Source organism: Mirounga angustirostris, unplaced genomic scaffold, assembly GCF_029215605.1.
Source record: "Mirounga angustirostris isolate CCGP_5_RB_7025 unplaced genomic scaffold, mMirAng1.0.hap1 SCAF_10, whole genome shotgun sequence".
NCBI classification, from domain to species: domain Eukaryota; kingdom Metazoa; phylum Chordata; class Mammalia; order Carnivora; family Phocidae; genus Mirounga; species Mirounga angustirostris.
Window position 1 is genome coordinate 59,401,168 of NW_026991718.1, and position 18,716 is coordinate 59,419,883.

At 38.8% G+C, this 18,716-nt stretch overlaps 1 protein-coding gene across 7 annotated transcripts in view; it reads left to right on the forward strand.

Annotated features, from left to right (window-relative positions):
- USP34 (ubiquitin specific peptidase 34) overlaps positions 1-18,716 on the forward strand; it is a 263,416-nt gene that overhangs the window by 42,576 nt on the left and 202,124 nt on the right. For all 7 annotated transcript variants that reach the window (XR_010405682.1, XM_064572466.1, XM_064572467.1 and 4 more), the window contains one exon: positions 12,785-12,872. Coding sequence is in view for 6 of the 7 variants with exons in the window: in XM_064572466.1 (XP_064428536.1) it covers positions 12,785-12,872 (88 nt within the window). In the remaining variant the exon portion in view is untranslated. The remainder of the gene's footprint in view (positions 1-12,784; positions 12,873-18,716) is intronic.

Here is an 18,716-nt window from a genome sequence, read left to right on the forward strand (position 1 = left end):
TTTCTAGTTTATAAAGCTAGGTGTCGAGAAAGTGAAGTAGGTGTAAAGTCATTAAGATGATGGATTAATGCGAGTGGTTCTTTTGATCCTTAGTGTTTTGGGGAAATGATCTTTGTTAGAATTGAATGCCTTCATGTCTCCATATCAAAAGATGACACATGGACCTCATGGGTAAAGCTGCAGCGGGTTGATTGACACTTCAGTGAAATGCCATTGGAGACTTAACTGCTAGTGTTTTTTGTTTTAAGTCAGACTAGTTACGATTTTGTCAGTGCTCTGGTTATAAAGTTTCATAGGTTTTGAGTAGTTTTCTTCTAACCTTGTTTTACTGTGGTTAGCCGTATTATTCTTTAAGTTATTTTTTAAAAAGATTTTATTCCTTTGGAAGAGAGAAAGTGAGCATGCATGCACAGGCACGAGTGGGAGGAGGGGCAGAGGGACAAGCAGACTCCCCGCTGAGTGGGCAGCCCAACCCAGGGCTTGATCCCAGGACCCTGAGATCAGGACCTGAGCTGAAGTCAGATGTTTAACCGACTGAGCCACCCAGGTGCCCCTAAGATTTTGTTTTTAGGTGATCTCTACACCCAACATGGGGCTCAAGCTCATGACCCCAAGATCAAGGGTTGCATGTTCTACTAACTGAGCCAGCAAGGCGTCCCCACCTTATTCTTCAGTGCAAGATTTTGTGTCACATGAATCTTCTCAGGAATGCATGTGACATAGTAGGAAATATCTGTACAGAGACATATACATGTTTTCAGTATGAAACTCCTGGCTTTTAGCTGCATGGTTTTCTAAAAACCAGATTTTTATGGTTCAGCATCTCCGAGAGGAAACATCATCTTTTGTAGAGAGAGAGAGAATGTGAATGTGTGTGTGTGTGTGAGAAGGGGGAAAAAAGGGGGTGTCTACCAACTTCTTAATAAGACTTAATATTTTTTAGCCCTACCTGTATTCCTGCTTTCAGAAGTACTCAGTGTTTGTAGTTCCTGAGCCTTTCTGAGATTTCATGGGGAAAAATTAGCCTAGTTCTATTCCCCAGTATCAGGCTGTTTGTTTAGCTTATGTGGTTTTTCTTTTCCTTTTTTTTTTTTTTTTAAGATTTTAATTTTTTTTAATTTTATTCTTATGTTAATCCCCATACATTACATCATTAGTTTTAGATGAAGTGTTCCATGATTCATTGTTTGTGCACAACACCCAGTGCTCCATGCAAAATGTGCCCTCCTCAATATCCACCACCAGGCTAACCCATCCTCCCACCCCCCTCCCCTCTAGAACCCTCAGTTTGTTTTTCAGAGTCTATCGTCTCTCATGGTTCATCTACCCCTCCGATTTCCCCCGCTTATTTTATTTATTTATTTATTTATTTTTTTAAAGATTTTATGTTTTTATTTGACAGAGAGAGACACAGTGAGAGAGGGAACACAAGCAGGGGGAGTGGGAGAGGAGCAGGGAGCTCGATGTGGGCCTCGATCCCAGGACCCTGGGATCATGACCTGAGCTGAAGGCAGACGCTTAATGACTGAGCCACCCAGGAGCCCTACTGTGGTTTTTCTAAGTCTGGTGCCCTTTTCTTACACAATTTAGTTGTTTTTGCCCTTGTGTGTTACTTTTCTCTTGTTGTTTTAATGGAGTTTGGGGAGGAAGTGGAAAAAGGGTATCTTGAATCTGGCATATTTAACTAGAAAAAATTAATTATGAAACTAAGTTAGACCATTGAAAAGAACCCTAATAGATATACATGTACTTGCCAGATTTAATAGATGTTAATATTTTGTATTGGCTTTTAGTTGTATCACTTTTAGGCTTTTAGCTGTATCAGTTTTATTTCTTTTATAAAAGTACTTCCTCTTGCCTTTGTATCTTTTTCCCCCAGATGTAACCATTCTCTTGGTGAGGATGTGTATCATTACAGTATATGTATTTATACTATGTTGGTACATGAGACATAAGACATAAGACCGTTTTTTTTGTGTGTGTTAAAAGTTAACAAATGGTGGGACACCTGAGTTGCTCAGCGGCTGCCTTCGGCTCACGTCATGATCCCAGGGTCCTGGGATTGAGTCCCACATCGGGCTCCCTGCTCAGAGGGGATCCTGCTTCTCCCTCTCCCTCTGCCTGCCACTCCCCTGCTTGTGTTCTCTCTCTGACAAATAAATAAAATCTTAAAAAAAAAAGTTAACAAATGGTATCAAACTGCCTGTATCCTTTTGCAACTCTTTCACTGTTTATTTGGAATTTGAATATTAGAAATTTTGATACACAGATTCAGTATATTTTTATTTATTTTTTAAAGATTTGAGAGAGCATGAACAGGGGGAGGGGCAGAGGGAGAAAGAGAGAATCTTCAAGTAGACTCCCTACTGAGTTTATTTATTTTTGAAAAGATTTTATTTTTAAGTAACCTCTACACACAACATAGGGCTTGAACTCAAACCCCAACATCAAGAGTCATGAGCTCTCCCAACTGAGCCAGACACCCCGAGTTTCAGTTTATTAAACTAATTACCCCTTTAATTTTTTTTATTATGTTAATCACCATACATTACATCATTAGTTTTTGATGTAGTGTTCCATGATTCATTGTTGGCGTATAACACCCAGTTCTCCATGCAGAACGTGTCCTCTTTAATACCCATCACCAGGCTAACCCATTCCCCCACGCTCCTCCCCTCTAGAACCCTCAGTTTGTTTTTCAGAGTCCATAGTCCATAGTCTCTCATGGTTCGTCTCCCCCTCCGATTTCCCCCCCTTCATTCTTCCCCTCCTGCTATCTTCTTCTTCTTCTTTTTTTTTTTTTAACATATAATGTATTATTTGTTTCAGAGGTACAGGTCTGTGATTGAACATTCTTATACAATTCACAGCGCTCACCATAGCACATACCCTCCCCAGTGTCTATCACCCAGCCACCCCATCCCTCCCCCCCCCACTACTCCAGCAACCCTCAGTTTGTTTCCTGAGATTAAGAATTCCTCATATCAGTGAGATCATATGATAACATGTCTTTCTCTGATTGACTTATTTTGCTCAGCATAATACCCTCCAGTTCCATCCACGTCGTTGCAAATGGCAAGATTTCATTCATTTTGATGGCTGCATAATATTCCATTGTATATATATACAACATCTTTTTTATCCATTCATCTGTCGATGGACATCTTGGCTCTTTCACAGTGGCTATTGTGGACATTGCTGCTATAAACGTTGGGGTGCACGTACCCCTTCGATCCCTACATTTGAATCTTTGGGGTAAATACCCAGTAGTGCAATTGCTGGATTATACAGTAGCTCTATTTTCAACTTTTTGAGGAACCTCCATACTGTCTTCCAGAGTGGCTGCACCAGCTTGCATTCCCACCAGCAGTGTTGGAGGGTTCCCCTTTCTCCGCATCCCTGCCAGCATCTATCGTTTCCTTACTTGTTAATTTTAGCCATTCTGACTGGTGTGAGGTGATACTCATTGAAGTTTTGATTTGGATTTCCCTGATGCCGAGCGATGTTGAGCACTTTTTCATGTGTCTGTTGGCCATTTGGATGTCTTCTTTGGAAAAATGTCTGTTTATGTCGTCTGCCCATTTCTTGATTGGATCATTTGTTCTTTGGGTGTTGAGTCTGATAAGTTCTTTATAGATTTTGGATACTAGCCCTTTATCTGCTATGTCATTTGCAAATATCTTCTCCCATTCTGTCGGTTGTCTTTTGATTTTGTTGATTGTCTTTTGCTGGGCAAAAGCTTTTTATCTTGATGAAGTCCCAGTAGTTCGTTGTTGCCCTTGCTTCCTTTGCCTTTGGCGATGTTTCTAGGAAGAAGTTGCTGCGGCTGAGGTCGAAGAGGTTGCTGCCTGTGTTCTCCTTTAGGATTTTGATGGACTCCTGTCTCACATTGAGGTCTTTCAACCATTTGGAGTCTATTTTTGTGTGTGGTGTAAGGAAATGGTCCAGTTTCATTCTGCATGTGGCTGTCCAATTTTCCCAACACCATTTGTTGAAGAGACTGTCTTTTTTCCATTGGACATTCTTTCCTGCGTTGTCGAAGATGAGTTGACCATAGAGTTGAGAGTCCATTTCTGGGCTCTCTATTCTGTTCCATTGATCTATGTGTCTGTTTTTGTGCCAGTACCATGCTGTCTTGATAATGACAGCTTTGTAATAGAGCTTGAAGTCCGGAATTGTGATGCTGCCGGCTTTGCTTTTCTTTTTCAACATTCCTCTGGCTATTCGAGGTCTTTTCTGGCTCCATACAAATTTTAGGATTATTTGTTCCATATCTTTGAAAAAAGTGGATGGTATTTTGATAGGGATTGCATTGAATGTGTAGATTGCTCTAGGTAGCATTGACATCTTCACAGTATCTGTTCTTCCAATCCATGAGCATGGAACGTTTTTCCATTTCTTTGTGTCTTCCTCAGTTTCTTTCATGAGTATTTTATAGTTTTCTGAGTACAGATCCTTTGCCTCTTTGGTTAGATTTATTCCTAGGTATCTTATGGTTTTGGGTGCCATTGTAAATGGGATCGATTCCTTAATTTCTCTTTCTTCTGTCTTGTTGTTGGTGTATAGGAATGCCACTGATTTCTGTGCATTGATTTTATATCCTGCCACTTTACTGAATTCCTGTATGAGTTCTAGCAGTTTTGGGGTGGAGTCTTTTGGGTTTTCCACATAAAGTAGCATATCATCTGCAAAGAGTGAGAATTTGACTTCTTCTTTGCCGATTTGGATGCCTTTTATTTCTTTTTGTTGTCTGATTGCTGTGGCTAGGACTTCTAATACTATGTTGAATAGCAGTGGTGATAGTGGACATCCCTGCCGCATTCCTGACCTTAGGGGGAAAGCTCTCAGTTTCTCCCCATTGAGAATGATATTTGCTGTGGGTTTTTTATAGATGGCTTTTATGATATTGAGGTATGTACCCTCTATCCCTATACTCTGAAGAGTTTTGATCCAGAAAGGATGCTGTACTTTGTCATATGCTTTTTCTGCATCTATTGAGAGGATCATATGGTTCTTGTTCTTTCTTTTATTAATGTATTGTATCACATTGATTGATTTGCGGATGTTGAACCAACCTTGCAGCCCAGGGATAAATCCCACTTGGTCATGGTGAATAATCCTTTTAATGTACTGTTGGATCCTATTGGCTAGTATTTTGGTGAGAATTTTTGCATCTATATTCATCTAGGATATTGGTCTGTAATTCTCCTTTTTGATGGGGTCTTTGGTTTGGGGATGAAGGTAATGGTGGCCTCATAAAACGAGTTTGGAAGTTTTCCTTCCATTTCCATTTTTTGGAAGAGTTTCAGAAGAATAGGTATTAATTCTTCTTGAAATGTTTGGTAGAATTCCCCTGGGAAGCCATCTGGCCCTGGGCTTTTGTTGGGAGGTTTTTGATTACTGCTTCAGTTTCCTTCGTGGTTTATAGGTCTGTTCAGGTTTTCTATTTCTTCCTAGTTCAGTTTTGGGAGTTGATAGATCTCTAGGAATGCATCCATTCTTCCAGATTCCATTTCTTCCAGATTATCTGATTTGCTGGCATATAGTTGCTCATAATATGTTCTTATAATTGTCTGTATTTCTTTGGTGTTGGTTGTGATCTCTCCTCTTTCATTCATGATTTTATTTATTTCGGTCATTTCTCTTTTCTTTTTATTTATTTATTTTTACATTTTTTTAAGATTTTACTTATTTGCGAGAGAGACAATGAGAGACAGAGAGCATGAGAGGGAGGAGGGTAGAGGGAGAAGCAGACTCCCTGCTGAGCAGGGAGCCTGATGTGGGACTTGATCCTGGGACTCCAGGATCATAACCTGAGCCGAAGGCAGTCGCTTAACCAACTGAGCCACCCAGGCGCCCTCATTTCTCTTTTCTTTTTGATAAGTGTGGCCAGGGGTTTATCAGTCTTGTTAATTCTTTCGAAAAACCAGCTCCTAGTTTTGTTGATCTGTTCTACTGTTCTTTTTGTTTCTATTTCTGCTCTGATCTTTATTATTTCTCTTCTTGTGCTGGATTTAGGCTTTATTTGCTATTCTTTCTCCAGCTCCTTTAGGTGTTGGGTTAGATTGTGTATTTGAGACCTTTCTTGTTTCTTGAGAAATGCTTGTATTGCTATATACTTTCCTCTTAGGACTGTCTTTGCTGCATCCCAAAGATTCTGAACAGTTGTCTTTTCATTTTCATTTGTTTCCATGAATTTTTAAAATTCTTCTTTAATTTCCTGGTTGACCCATTCATTCTTTAGTAGGATGCTCTTTAGCCTCCATGTATTTGAGTTCTTTCTGACTTTCTTCTTGTGATGGAGTTCTAGTTTCAAAGCATTGTGGTCTGAAAATATGCAGGGAATGATCCCAGTCTTTTGGTACCGGTTGAGACCTGATTTGTGACCTAGGATGTGATCTATTCTGGAGAATGTTCCATGGGCACTAGAGAAGAATGTGTATTCTGTTGCTTTGAGATGGAATGTTCTGAATATGTCTGTGAAGTCCATTTGGTCCAGTGTGTCATTTAAAGTCTTTATTTCCTTGTTGATCTTTTGCTTAGACGATCTGTCCATTTCAGTGAGGGGCGTGTTAAAGTCCCCCACTATTATTGTATTGTTGTCAATGTGTTTCTTTGCTTTTGTTATTAATTGCCTTATATAATTGGCTGCTCCCATGTTAGGGGCATAGATATTTACAATTGTTAGAGCTTCTTGTTGGATAGACCCTTTAAGTAGGATATAGTGTCCTTCCTCATCTCTTATTACAGTCTTTGGTTTAAAATCTAATTTGTCTGATAAAAGGATTGCCACCCCAGCTTTCTTTTGGTGTCCATTAGCATGGTAAATGGTTTTCCACCCCCTCACTTTCAATCTGGGGGTGTCTTTGGGTCTAAAGTGAGTCTCTTGCAGACAGCATATCAATGGGTCTTGTTTTTTTTTATCCAGTCTGATAGCCTGTGTCTTTTGGTTGGGGCATTGAGCCCATTTACATTCAGAGTAACTATTGAAAAATATGAATTTAGTGCCATTGTATAATATAATAATATAAGGTGACTGTTACTGTATATTGTCTCTGTTCCTTTCTGGTCTGTGTTACTTTTAGGCTCTTTCTTTGCTTAGAGGACCCCTTTCAATATTTCTTGTAGGGCTGGTTTCGTGTTTGCAAATTCCTTTAGTTTTTGTTTGGATCCTGGAAGCTTTTTATCTCTCCTTCTATTTTCAATGACAGCCTAGCTGGATATAGTATTCTTGGCTGCATATTTTTCTCATTTAGTGCTCTGAATATATCATGCCAGTCCTTTCTGGCCTGCCAGGTCTCTTTGGATAGGTCTGTTGCCAATCTAATGTTTCTACCATTGTAGGTTACAGCTCTCTTCTCCCGAGCTGCTTTCAGGATTTTCTCTTTGTCTCTGAGACTCGTAAGTTTTACTATTAGACGTCGGGGTGTTGACCTATTTTTAATGGTTTTGAGAGGGGTTCTCTGTGCCTCCTGGATTTTGATGCCTGTTTCCTTCCCCAAATTAGGGAATTTCTCTGCTATAATTTGCTGCAGTATACCTTTTGCCCCTCTCTCTCTTTCTTCTTCTTCTGGGATCCCAATTATTCTAATGTTGTTTTGTCTTATGCTACCACTTATCTCTTGAATTCTCCCCTCATGATCCAGTAGTTGTTTATCTCTCTTTTTTCAGCTTCTTTATTTTCCATCATTTGGTCTTCTATATCACTGATTCTCTCTTCTGCCTCATTTAGCCTAGCAGTTAGAGCCTCCATTTTTTATTGCACCTCATTAATAGCCTTTTTTATTTCGACTTGGTTAGGTTTTAGTTCTTTTATTTCTCCAGAAAGGGTTCCTCTAATAACTTCCATGCTTTTTTCAAGCCCAGCTAGTATCTTTAAAATCATCATTCTGAACTCTAGTTCTGACATCTTACTAATGTCTGTATTGATTAGGTCCCTGGCAGTCGGTACTGCCTCTTGTTCTTTTTGTTGACTTTTTCTGTCTTGTCATTTTGTCCAGAGGAGAATAGATGTATGAGAGAACAAAATGCTAACAGGGTAACAACATCCCCAGAAAATATCCACTAAACAAATGAGAAAAGACCTGAAACCAGGGGAAAAGAAAGGGAAAGAAAGAAAAAAAAAGAAAAAGATAAAAACAAACAAAAACAAAACAAAACAAAGAAAACGAATGTGATCAAATATGATCAGGCTGGTGCATAGATCAGTGCCACACACTAGATTTTGGGTGTGTTTTGGTCTGTTAGAAGAAAGTGCCTCCCAAAATTTTAAAGAAAGAAACAGTTATATATGTTTAAAAATAAGGGTTAATACAATGAAGGGATGGAATATGAATGTAAAGATGAAAATTATAGAAGATTTTTATGAAAGGAATTGATAAGAAGTTGTTTGATAAAAGAAGAGGATTTAAAAAAAGGAGAGAATGTGATCAGGCAGGAGACTAGAACAAAGCCATACAGTAGAGATTTAGGGTATATTTTGATCTGTTAGAAGAAACTGTATCTCAAAATTCTAAAGAGTGAACAACTTATATATATATATATACCAAAAATAAGGGTAATTACTATGAAGGGATAGAATATGACACTAAAAATGAAAAATAAAAAATAGTTTTTAAAAAGGATTGATATTGGGGGCGCCTGGGTGGCTCGGTTGGTTGAGCGACTGCCTTCGGCTCAGGTCATGATCCTGGAGTCCCGGGATCGAGTCCCACATCGGGCTCCCTGCTTGGCGGGGGGGTCTGCTTCTCCTTCTGACCCTCTTCCCTCTCGTGCTCTCTGTCTCTCATTCTCTCTCTCTCAAAAAATAAATAAAATCTTAAAAAAAAAAAAAGATTGATATTGGTTGAAAAAGGGGAAAAGAAAGTTTCAAAAAAAAAAAGGCAGTTAAAAGAAAATTAACTTTGGAAGACTAAAGAATGATGGTAAAAGCCATGGATTCTATGTGCAGTAGTCCCCTAGCTCTGGAGTTCTGCTGTTTCCTTGATTGGTAAACTTGGTCTTGGTTGGCTGTTCTTGCTGATCTTCTGGGGGAGGGGCCTGTTGCTGTGGTTCCCAAATGTCTTTGCCTTAGATGGAATTGCCCCACCCTTGCCAGGTTTAGGCTACGTAATCTGCTTGGGTTTGCTCTCGGGAGCTTTTGTTCCCTGCAAGCTTTCTGTACAGCTTTGGAAGACGAGAGTGAAAATGGCGGCCTCCCAATCTCCACCCTGGAGGAGCCGAGAACTCGGGTCCCCACTCAGTGAGCCCCCAGAGAAAAGCAGTCAATCACTCCCGTCTCCCCCGTCTCCGGCCGCACTCCGTGCTCACCCGGCCTGTGACCGAGCATTTCTTTCTCTGGCACACGACTCCGTTTGGAGTCTCCAAACCCAGCTGATCCCTGTGAGGTGCGGGAGCTACTCCGGGGGAGGAAGGGGAGTCTCCCCGGATCTGCTGCTTGTTGGGTTCCTGCTGGAAGAGCAGTGGCCCGACTGTGCCGTGGATCACGGTTTATGGTAACCTGGAGCTGAGAGCCCATTCCTTGGCTCTGTCTCTGCAGGCGGCTTCCCTGCTCCGGTACCTGGGAGCTCTGCCGCACTCAGGTACCCCAGGTCTTCCTGTGACCCAGAGGATCCTGAGACCACACTTACTCAGCGAGGGCTCCCCCCCCCCCGCCGCTTAGCCACTGGAGCGACGTCCCTCAGCGGAGTAAACTTCTCAAAGTTCCGATTTTGTGCTCCACTGCTCTATCACTTGCCAGAAGCGGGCTATGGAGGCCCCCTCCCCCGCCATCTATCTTCCCAAATATTGCTTCGGATTCACTTCTCCGCACGTCCTACCTTCCAGAAAGTGGTTGATTTTCTTTTCAGAGTTGTTGCTATTCTTTTCTTTGATCGCCTGTTGAGTTCGTAGGTGTTCAGAATGGTTTGATCCCTATCCAGCTGAATTCCTGGGACCAGATGAAATCCAGGTCTCCTACTCCCCTGCCATCTTGCCTGTCTGCCCCTTTACTTTTTAATAGGCAGTACTTTTCATTCATTTCAGTTTGGGTTCTACTACTACTACTACTACAACACTAAAACTAGTCTTTTTAAAAAAAAAGTCCCCTTCTTCCAGTTAAAATTTTGACTTATATTTTTGCAAACTGACCGGGAATAAGGGATACATATGATTGATATTTAAACTTTAATTGCCAGTCCTGAAATAGGTATAGTATGAATGCTTATAAGAAATAAGTTCTGGAGGTGCCTGGCTGGCTCATTCAGTACAGTATGTGACCCTGGATCCCGAGGTTGTGAGTTTGAGCTCCACATTGAGTGTAGAGGTGACTTAAAACATCAAATAAAAATAAGAAAAAAAAAATTCTGGATAATGGACCTTATTTCTCTTTTTGTTGTAATTTTTTATTTTTTAAAATATTTTTTTATTTTTAGTTTTTTTAAAGATTTTATTTATTTATTTGAGAGAGAGAGAATGAGACAGAGAGCATGAGAGGGAGGAGGGTCAGAGGGAGAAGCAGACTTCCCACCGAGTGGGGAGCCTGATGTGGGACTCGATCCCAGGACTCCAGGATCATGACCTGAGCTGAAGGCAGTCGCTTAACCAACTGAGCCACCCAGGTGCCCCAAAATATTTTTTTATTTTTAAATTTTTATTTTAGGGAGAGATTGAGTGTGTGTGCCAGAGAGGGTGCTTGTGTGGAAGGAGGGGCAGAGGCAGAGGAAGAGAGAATCTCAAGCAGATTCCCTGCTGAGCGTGGAGCCTAACTTGGGCCTTGATCCATTGACCCTGATATCATGACCCGAGCAGAAATCAAGAGTCAGTTGCTTAACTGACTGAGCCATCCAGGCACCCCAAGATTTTTTATTTTATTTATTTATTATTTATTTTTATTTAAATTCAGTTAATTAACATACAGTGTATTGGTTTCAGAGGTAGACTTTAATGATTCATCAGTTGTATATAACACCCATTGCTCAGTACATCAAGTGCCCTCCTTAATGCCCATCACCCAGTTACCCCATATCCCCCTCTACCCTCCCCTCCAGCAGCCCTGCGTTTGTAGTTAAGAGTCTTTTAGGGTTTGTCCCCCTCTCTGGTTTTGTCTTATTTTATTTTTCCCTCCCTTCCCCTATGGTCCTTTTTTTTTTTCTTAAATTCCTCATCTAAGTGGAATCATATGATAATTGTCTTTCTCTGATTTATTTTGCTTAGCATAATACCCTCTAGTTCTTTCCATGTCATTGCAAATGGTAAGATTTCTTTTTTGATGGCTGAGGAATATTCCATTTTGTGTGTGTACACTGTATCTTCTTTACCCATTCATCTGTCAGTGGACAGCTGGGCTCTTTCCAGAGTTTGGCTTTTGTGGACATTGCTGCTATAAACATGGGGGTGCGGGTGCCCCTTTGGATCACTATGTTTGTACCTTTGGATAAATACTTAGTAGTGCAGTTGCTGGATCGTAGAGTAGCTCTATTTTTAAGTTTTTCAAGATTTTTATTTTTAATCTATACACCCGATGTAGGGCTCCAACTCACAACGCAAGATCAAGAGTCACATGCTCCACCTACTGAGCCGGTTGAGTGTTGGACTCTTGATTTAGGCTTGGGTCATGATCTCAGGGTGGTGAGATGGAGCCCTGCATCAGGCTCTGTGCTCGGTGTAGAGTCTGCTTGTCCGTCCCTCTTCCTCTGCTCCTCCCCCTGCTCACATGCATGTGTGCGTGTGCTCTCTAAACTAAATAAAATCTTTTTTAAAAAAGCCTTAAAAAAATAGAATGGGGTTGGCAAAGGGTGGCCCAGTGTACCAGATCTTTCAGCTGTTTGTTTTTAACATGGATGTGGTCGTTTGTTTACACATTGTGTGTGGCACAGCTGTCTAGGTGTGGAAAGAGACTCTTTGGCCTTCTAAGCCTAAAGTATTTACTTTCTGGCCCGTTAACGAAAAACTTGCTGACCAGATCTTATACAAAACATTTTACATAAAGACTTATTTGGACAACCTGTAGTTTCTGAAAACTTTTTTCCTTTCTGGATTTAACTTTAGATTCCTTTCCTAGTTGTACATACTGTATGTGAAATGCCAGTATGTCAGTCAAGCTCCAGTCAGGGAGTTGAAAGGGAATTTATTAAAGGGAAGTACTTACACAGATGTTGGAGGTAAAGAACAAATGGAACCTGGACGACACTGAGAGATGATGATGATGACATTTATAATAACTGAAGAAGCAGCCAATCTCCCTGAAGGCTGGGGAAACAAAGCAAAGAGGGTTGTCAGAATCTAAGAATCACTTAGAATCACTTGGAGGTGGGCCCTGTAAGGGAAGCTAGGACTTAATGGAAGGGATGCTGTCTGGCTACTGCTGGTAACTCCGAGAGGAGTACCATGAGATTGGTTTTTGGATGCTGCCACTTGGAATCTGGGCTGCTGCTGAGTGATGCTTTCATACACAGAAAGTGAACACTTCCTTGGTCTCTTCCTGCCTTCTAGTCCTTTAGTACCATGTAGGCAGTGGAGGAGGATCTTAACAGGAAGCCAGCTGGAAATGAAAAATGAAGTTCACAGAGTTCCAGTCCCAGCCTCACAAAGCATAGAACAGAAGGGGGGATTTGAAGTAGAGAGACAACACTAGAATAACTGGCAAAGTGTCTTATCTCTTGCTCCCCCAATACATCTGTTAAAAAAAAAATATCTGAAATACTTGCGTTTAGTCTTTACTTTTTTTTTAAAGTATTGGCTTTAATACTGGTTTAGCATTACTTATTCCTAATATTAAAAAGTGTTTGTTTCTACTTTATTTCAGTATCAGATATAGAAGGTGGTGATGGACTGCAGCTCAGAAAGGAACATACTCTCAAAATATTTGCTTATATCAATTCCTGGACACAGAGGTATGCATTTTTAAGTACTTTAAAGACTAACTTTGTGAGTTGTACTTTAAATTGGCATTGTTTGTCATGAAATTTCCCTTTTGGAGTGTTGGGTTGTATACCTATAGTCAATGAATGACAGTTTATCAATATTTATTAAATCTTCTTCCCTTAATCATGAGGCCACTCATGGTTTTGTTTTTTAAAACAGAATAAAAGTTTCTTTAACTCTTTCATTATTTAGGAAGAGAGTGAATGAAATTCTTTTTTTTTTTTTTTTTCTTTTTAAAGATTTATTTATTTGACAGACACAGAGAGGGAACACAAACAGGGGGAGTGGGAGAGGGAGAAGCAGGCTTCTTGTGGAGCAGGGAGCCCGACGCAGGGTTTGATCCCAGTGTACTGGGATCATGACCTGAACCGAAGGCACACTCTTAACCGACTGAGCCACCCAGGCGCCCCAAGTGAATGAAATTCTAAAAATAATTATTTTGAGAGATTAAAGAATTTTTAATGGCATAGCTAGAGACCTTTAACAAACTTAATCCATTAAAAAAATCAGTATTTTGGTAATGGACACTTTGACCCTTCTGGAAGCCACTTGTTACTACATTTGCATAATATATAGGTGTATTAGACCAATTTTTAAAAAATACATATATTGAGAATATAAAGAATACAACTTCAGGGAACACAATAATTAATATAATGAGAATTTGTAACAAGAATTTGCACGTTCCTGTTCCCTTAAAATGATTTTAGCTGGTCATAGCTAAAGATTCTTTTTTGCTTGTGTACCTATCTCGTTTACTAGTCTTCTAAAATTTTTGTGGGTGAAGAATGTTTGAAGCTTTGTGTGCAATGATTAGTGAACATGTTAAGTGCAGCTAACATAAATAAATGTCCTGAGGCCCACAGTCTAGCTGATCATAGAGTTTATCTTCAAATCTCATTTGTTCTACAGTAATATCCCTTTTTCCTATTTTTTTCCTTCTTTGTCAATAAAGTTGGTACACATATTTGTTCTACAAAAGATTGTAGATTTTTTTACATGCCATTATTATTGGCATCTCTTTTCTGAGTCTCAACCAGCTGAATTACTTTTAGCTAAGTTTAGGAACGGTTGCTGTTCCTCTGTTCTTTTCATTATGGGTAGAGTAGGTGATTGTATATTTCATAATACTATCGTTAATGATTTAAAATTAACATCAGTATCCAAAGGATTTGTTGAGAAATGTTGCATTTGAGTAATAATTTTGGATTTATTTATTGTAACTGCAGCTAGATAGCAACATGTTATGCCACTAAATAAAATGAAATCCAGAGAAATGATGCAATTTTTTTTAGCATTTCACCCCCTAGTTATTGGTGGTGCTGGGTGGGGGTTACATGTTCCCATTCCTAGTCCTCTTTTATCATTGATACATACTCTTAATCCTTGTATCAGGAATTTTTAACCTGGATGGGAATGAAATTACAAAGTAAATATTGATGTGTACAGTTTTAGGCATAATTTGTAGGTTTCATTAGAATGTCAGAATGTTTGCCCCCAAACTACAGAGATCCTCTTTTATCTACTGTTGCTGTAGAGTATAGTGGTTAAGAGTGTGGCTGTCGAGCCAGATTAATGTGGCTTTGAGTCCTGCTTCATTACCTGTTTATTAGATGATTAGGACAAACTAGTTAGCTTGTAAGTTCTTACTTCATTTGTGAAATGAGAATAATAATGTTACTACTATTTTAGGTTGTGAAGAGACCAAGTGCTTAGCACAGTACCTGACAGAAGATCTTAATATAACACCTGTTTTAATTAAAATTGTTAAAATTTATTTTAGAAAATGATATACATGTTAAAGGTTATGTAAACTAAAGTGTGAAAAACTGAACTAAAAATAAATAAATAAAAAACAATTTGTAACCTTTATCATTTTATTCACATGTCAGTAAGTATGAGCAGTTTTTAGCTGGTAGTAAAAAAGTGCCCAAAAGTAGAATGTTACACTCTTCATTGTTCATGCTGAAGACAAGACAAGTGACAATAAAATATCCAGGTGGATCAGTGTTTTGTGATAAAAAAATTTTTGTCTGTGGGTGCCTGGGTGGCTCAGTTGGTTAAGTGTCTGCCTTTGGCTCAGGTCGTAATCACAGGGTCCTGGGATCAAGTCCCGCATCAGGCTCCCTGCTCCTTGGGGAGTCTGCTTCTCCCTCTCCCTCTGCCTGTCTCTCTCCGATTGTGCTCTCCTTCTCTCTCTCTCTCTCTCTCTGTCAAATAAATAAACAAAAATCTTAAAAAAAAAAAAAATTTTTTTTTTTTTTTTGGTCTGTTCTCCCTTCCCCCTCATGTCTCTGACCTCCCCTGTTTCTTTCTTGGGCATCAGAAAATACTGCTGCCTAGATTAAGATGGTAGTTCTTGTAGGTGATAAATAGCAACTAATAAGGCATGGTTAATCTTTAAAAGGGATTGTTAACTTGGGGTCCCATGACCATGGAAGTCCATAAATGTATCTTAGCACACTGATGAACCCATGACATTTCATACAAAATGTTCTTAAAGGTTTTCTGGGAGAAAAGTGTTAATAATTTTCATTAGGTTATCAGTGGTCAAGAATCATTATTCTGCTATATTGACTAGAAGATAAGTAAAGGAGCATATTCACTAAAAAATAGTATATTGATAAGAATTTAATTTTTTAAGCATTACACTATATTAATATATTATTTGCTTCCTATTTAAGTATGCACTCATAAAAATCTTCAAGAAAATAAAGAGAATCAAAGTTTAAAAAAAAAAAAACAAAAAAAATGCTACCATCCAGAGTAACAACTGGTAATTTTTTTTGTATAGCCTTGGTATGAGCTTGTGAATCATACAGTTTAAAATTTTGGAAAAATGTGATCTTTCACTACATTTATATTTTATAATCTGATTTTTCATACACAGTCAAGTATAATCTCTTCATGTCATCAGATGTCATTTTTAATTGCTGTATAACAGTCATACAGCTTCCATTCCTTTTTCTGTAAGATCAGGAATGTTATATATGTTTGTTTAAAAGATTATCATTTATTTTATTAATATTGCAATTGGGACTGGAATGGGAGGAAAACTAATTCAAAGTGGAGAGAGAAGATTAAGAGAATAAATTGAAGAATGCAAGTTAATAAAAGAGCATATGAAGGTCTGAAAGTAACATGGATGATAAAAGCATTGAATAATGTTGCTTTTTTTTTGGACTCGTTAAAACTTATGACAAAACAGGCTTAAATTTCTGTGTTGTAAATTCTACCTTCCATACCAAGTATGAATAAAATTAAAATTTTATTCATACTTTTAAATTTTATTTCATGATTAGTCTTCTAAAAGAATTCTGGGTGACAGCAAGGGTGAGTTTCTGTCAGCTTTTTGTATTTTGAGGCTAAAAATTATATCTTTCATACCTGTCATTTCTGGTTGATAAATGTTCAAGGCTATTGCTTTTGTTTTTTCATTGTTTTGGGAAACATTTTTTTTTAAGTAAACTCTACATTCATACATTCAGTGTGGGACTTGAACTCATGATCCCAATATCAAAAGAATAACATACTTCATTGACTGAGACAGCCAGGTGCCTCAGTAAACTTTCTGACCAGTTTTAGTAGCTGTTGCTTTCAAATAGATTATGTTCTATACACTCTAAGGCTCTGCCTTTTATTTTGGCATTAAGAAATTTGGGGATGTCGGGGCGCCTGGGTGGCTCAGTTGGTTAAGCGACTGCCTTCGGCTCAGGTCATGATCCTGGAGTCCTGGGATCGAGTCCCACATCGGGCTCCCTGCTCAGCAGGGAGTCTGCTTCTCCCTCTGACCCTCCCCTGCTCATGCTCTCTCTATCTCAGTCTCTCTCTCAAATAAATAAATAAAATCTTTAAAAAAAAAAAAAAAGAAATTTGGGGCTGTTGATAAATTCAGTGGGGTATTGCTATTGACCACTCTTTAAAGTAGTGCTTTTCATGAATTAGTTCATAAATAAAAACTTTGCTAAGGTTAGATACTGTGGATTAACAGTTCTTTCAAGTGTTCCACAGTACCAGGCCAGGGAAAATGTTAGATCCATTGGAATATGTGTTGTTAGATGGAATCAACGTTAAAAAATAATTTAATTTTGGCATGTAGATTCCTCATGAATGTTGAGTTAAAATTCTTTTTTTATTAATTGAAGCTATATGTATTTTATGCTAGGCATTTAGAAATTTTATCATATGTTCTTTTTTTAAATTGTTTTCAATTTTTATTTAATTTCGGTATGGTTAATATACAGTATTAAATTAATTTCAGGTGTACAATATAGTAATTCAACATTTCTATATATTAGTGTTCATTAAGATGAGTACACTCTTAATCCCTTCACCTATTTCATCCATCCCTCCACCCACGTCCCCTATGATAACCATCAGTTCTTTATAGTTAAGAATCTGTTTTTTGGTTTTCTTTTTTTTTCCCTCCATTTTTGTTCCTTTTGCTTCTTAAATTCCACATATGAGTGAGATCATATGGTATTAGTCTTTCTCTTACTGACTTATTTCACTTAGCATTATACTCTCTGGATCCATCCATGTGCTTACAAATGGGAAGTTTCATTTTTTTTATTCTTTATTTAAATTCAATTTAATTAACACGTATTGCATTGTTAGTTACCAGGGTGGAATTTAGTGATTCATTGGTTGCATGTGACACCCAGTGGTCATTATATCCAGTGTCTTCCTTGATGCCCATCACCCAATTACCCCTTACCCTGATCTTCCTCCCCTCAGCAATCCTCACTGTGTTTCCTAGAGTTGAGCATCTCTTATGCCTCCCTCTCTACTTTCATCTTACTTTATTTTTCCTTCTCTTCCGCTATGTTCATCTGTTTCTTAAATTCTACATATGAGTGAAATCATACTGTACTTGTCTTTTTCTTTAAATTTTTTTTTTAAAGATTTTATTTATTTATTTGTCAGAGAGAGCACAAGCAGGGGGAGTGGTAGGCAGAGCAGGTAGAGGGAGAAGCAGGCTCCCCACCGAGCAAGGAGCCCGATGCGGGACTCGATCCCAGGACCCTGGGATCATGACCTGAGCCGAAAGCAGACACTTAACTGACTGAGCCACCCAGGCGTCCCATATTTGTCTTTTTCTGACTGACATATTTCCCTTAGCGTAGTACCCTCTAGCTCCATCTTGATCCTTTTTCTTATGGCTGAGTAATATCCTTTTGTGTCTGTATATATAAAAATATGGTACATCTTCTTTATCCATTCATGTATCAGTGTACACTTGGGCTGATTCCATAGCTTGGCTGTTGTAAATAATGCTTCAATAAACATAGGGGTGCGTATATCCTTTCGAATTCGTATTTTTGTATTCTTAGGATAAATACCCAGTAATGCGATTACTGTATCATAGGGTAGTTCTATTTTTAATTTGTTCAGGAACCTCCGTAATGGTTTTCCACAGTGGCTTCACCAATTTCTGTTCCCACCAACAGTGCAAGAGGGTTTCTTTTTTTTCCACATTCTCACCAACAATTGTTGTTTCTTGTGTTTTTGATTTTGGCCATTCTGATAGGTGTGAAGTGATAGCTCATTGTGGTTTTGATTTGCATTTCCTTGATGATGAGTGATGTTGAGCATCTTTTCATGTGTTGGGCATCTGTATGTCTTCTATGGAGAAACGTCTGTTCATATCTTCTAAACATTTTTAATTGGATTTTTTTTTAAAAGATTTTTTATGTATTCATTTGAGACACAGAGATAGAGAGAGAGAGAGAGGGCATGAGCCGGGGGAGAGGCAGAGGGAGAGGGAGAAGCAGATTCCCCGCCGAGCAGGGAGCCCGATGTGGGGCTTGATC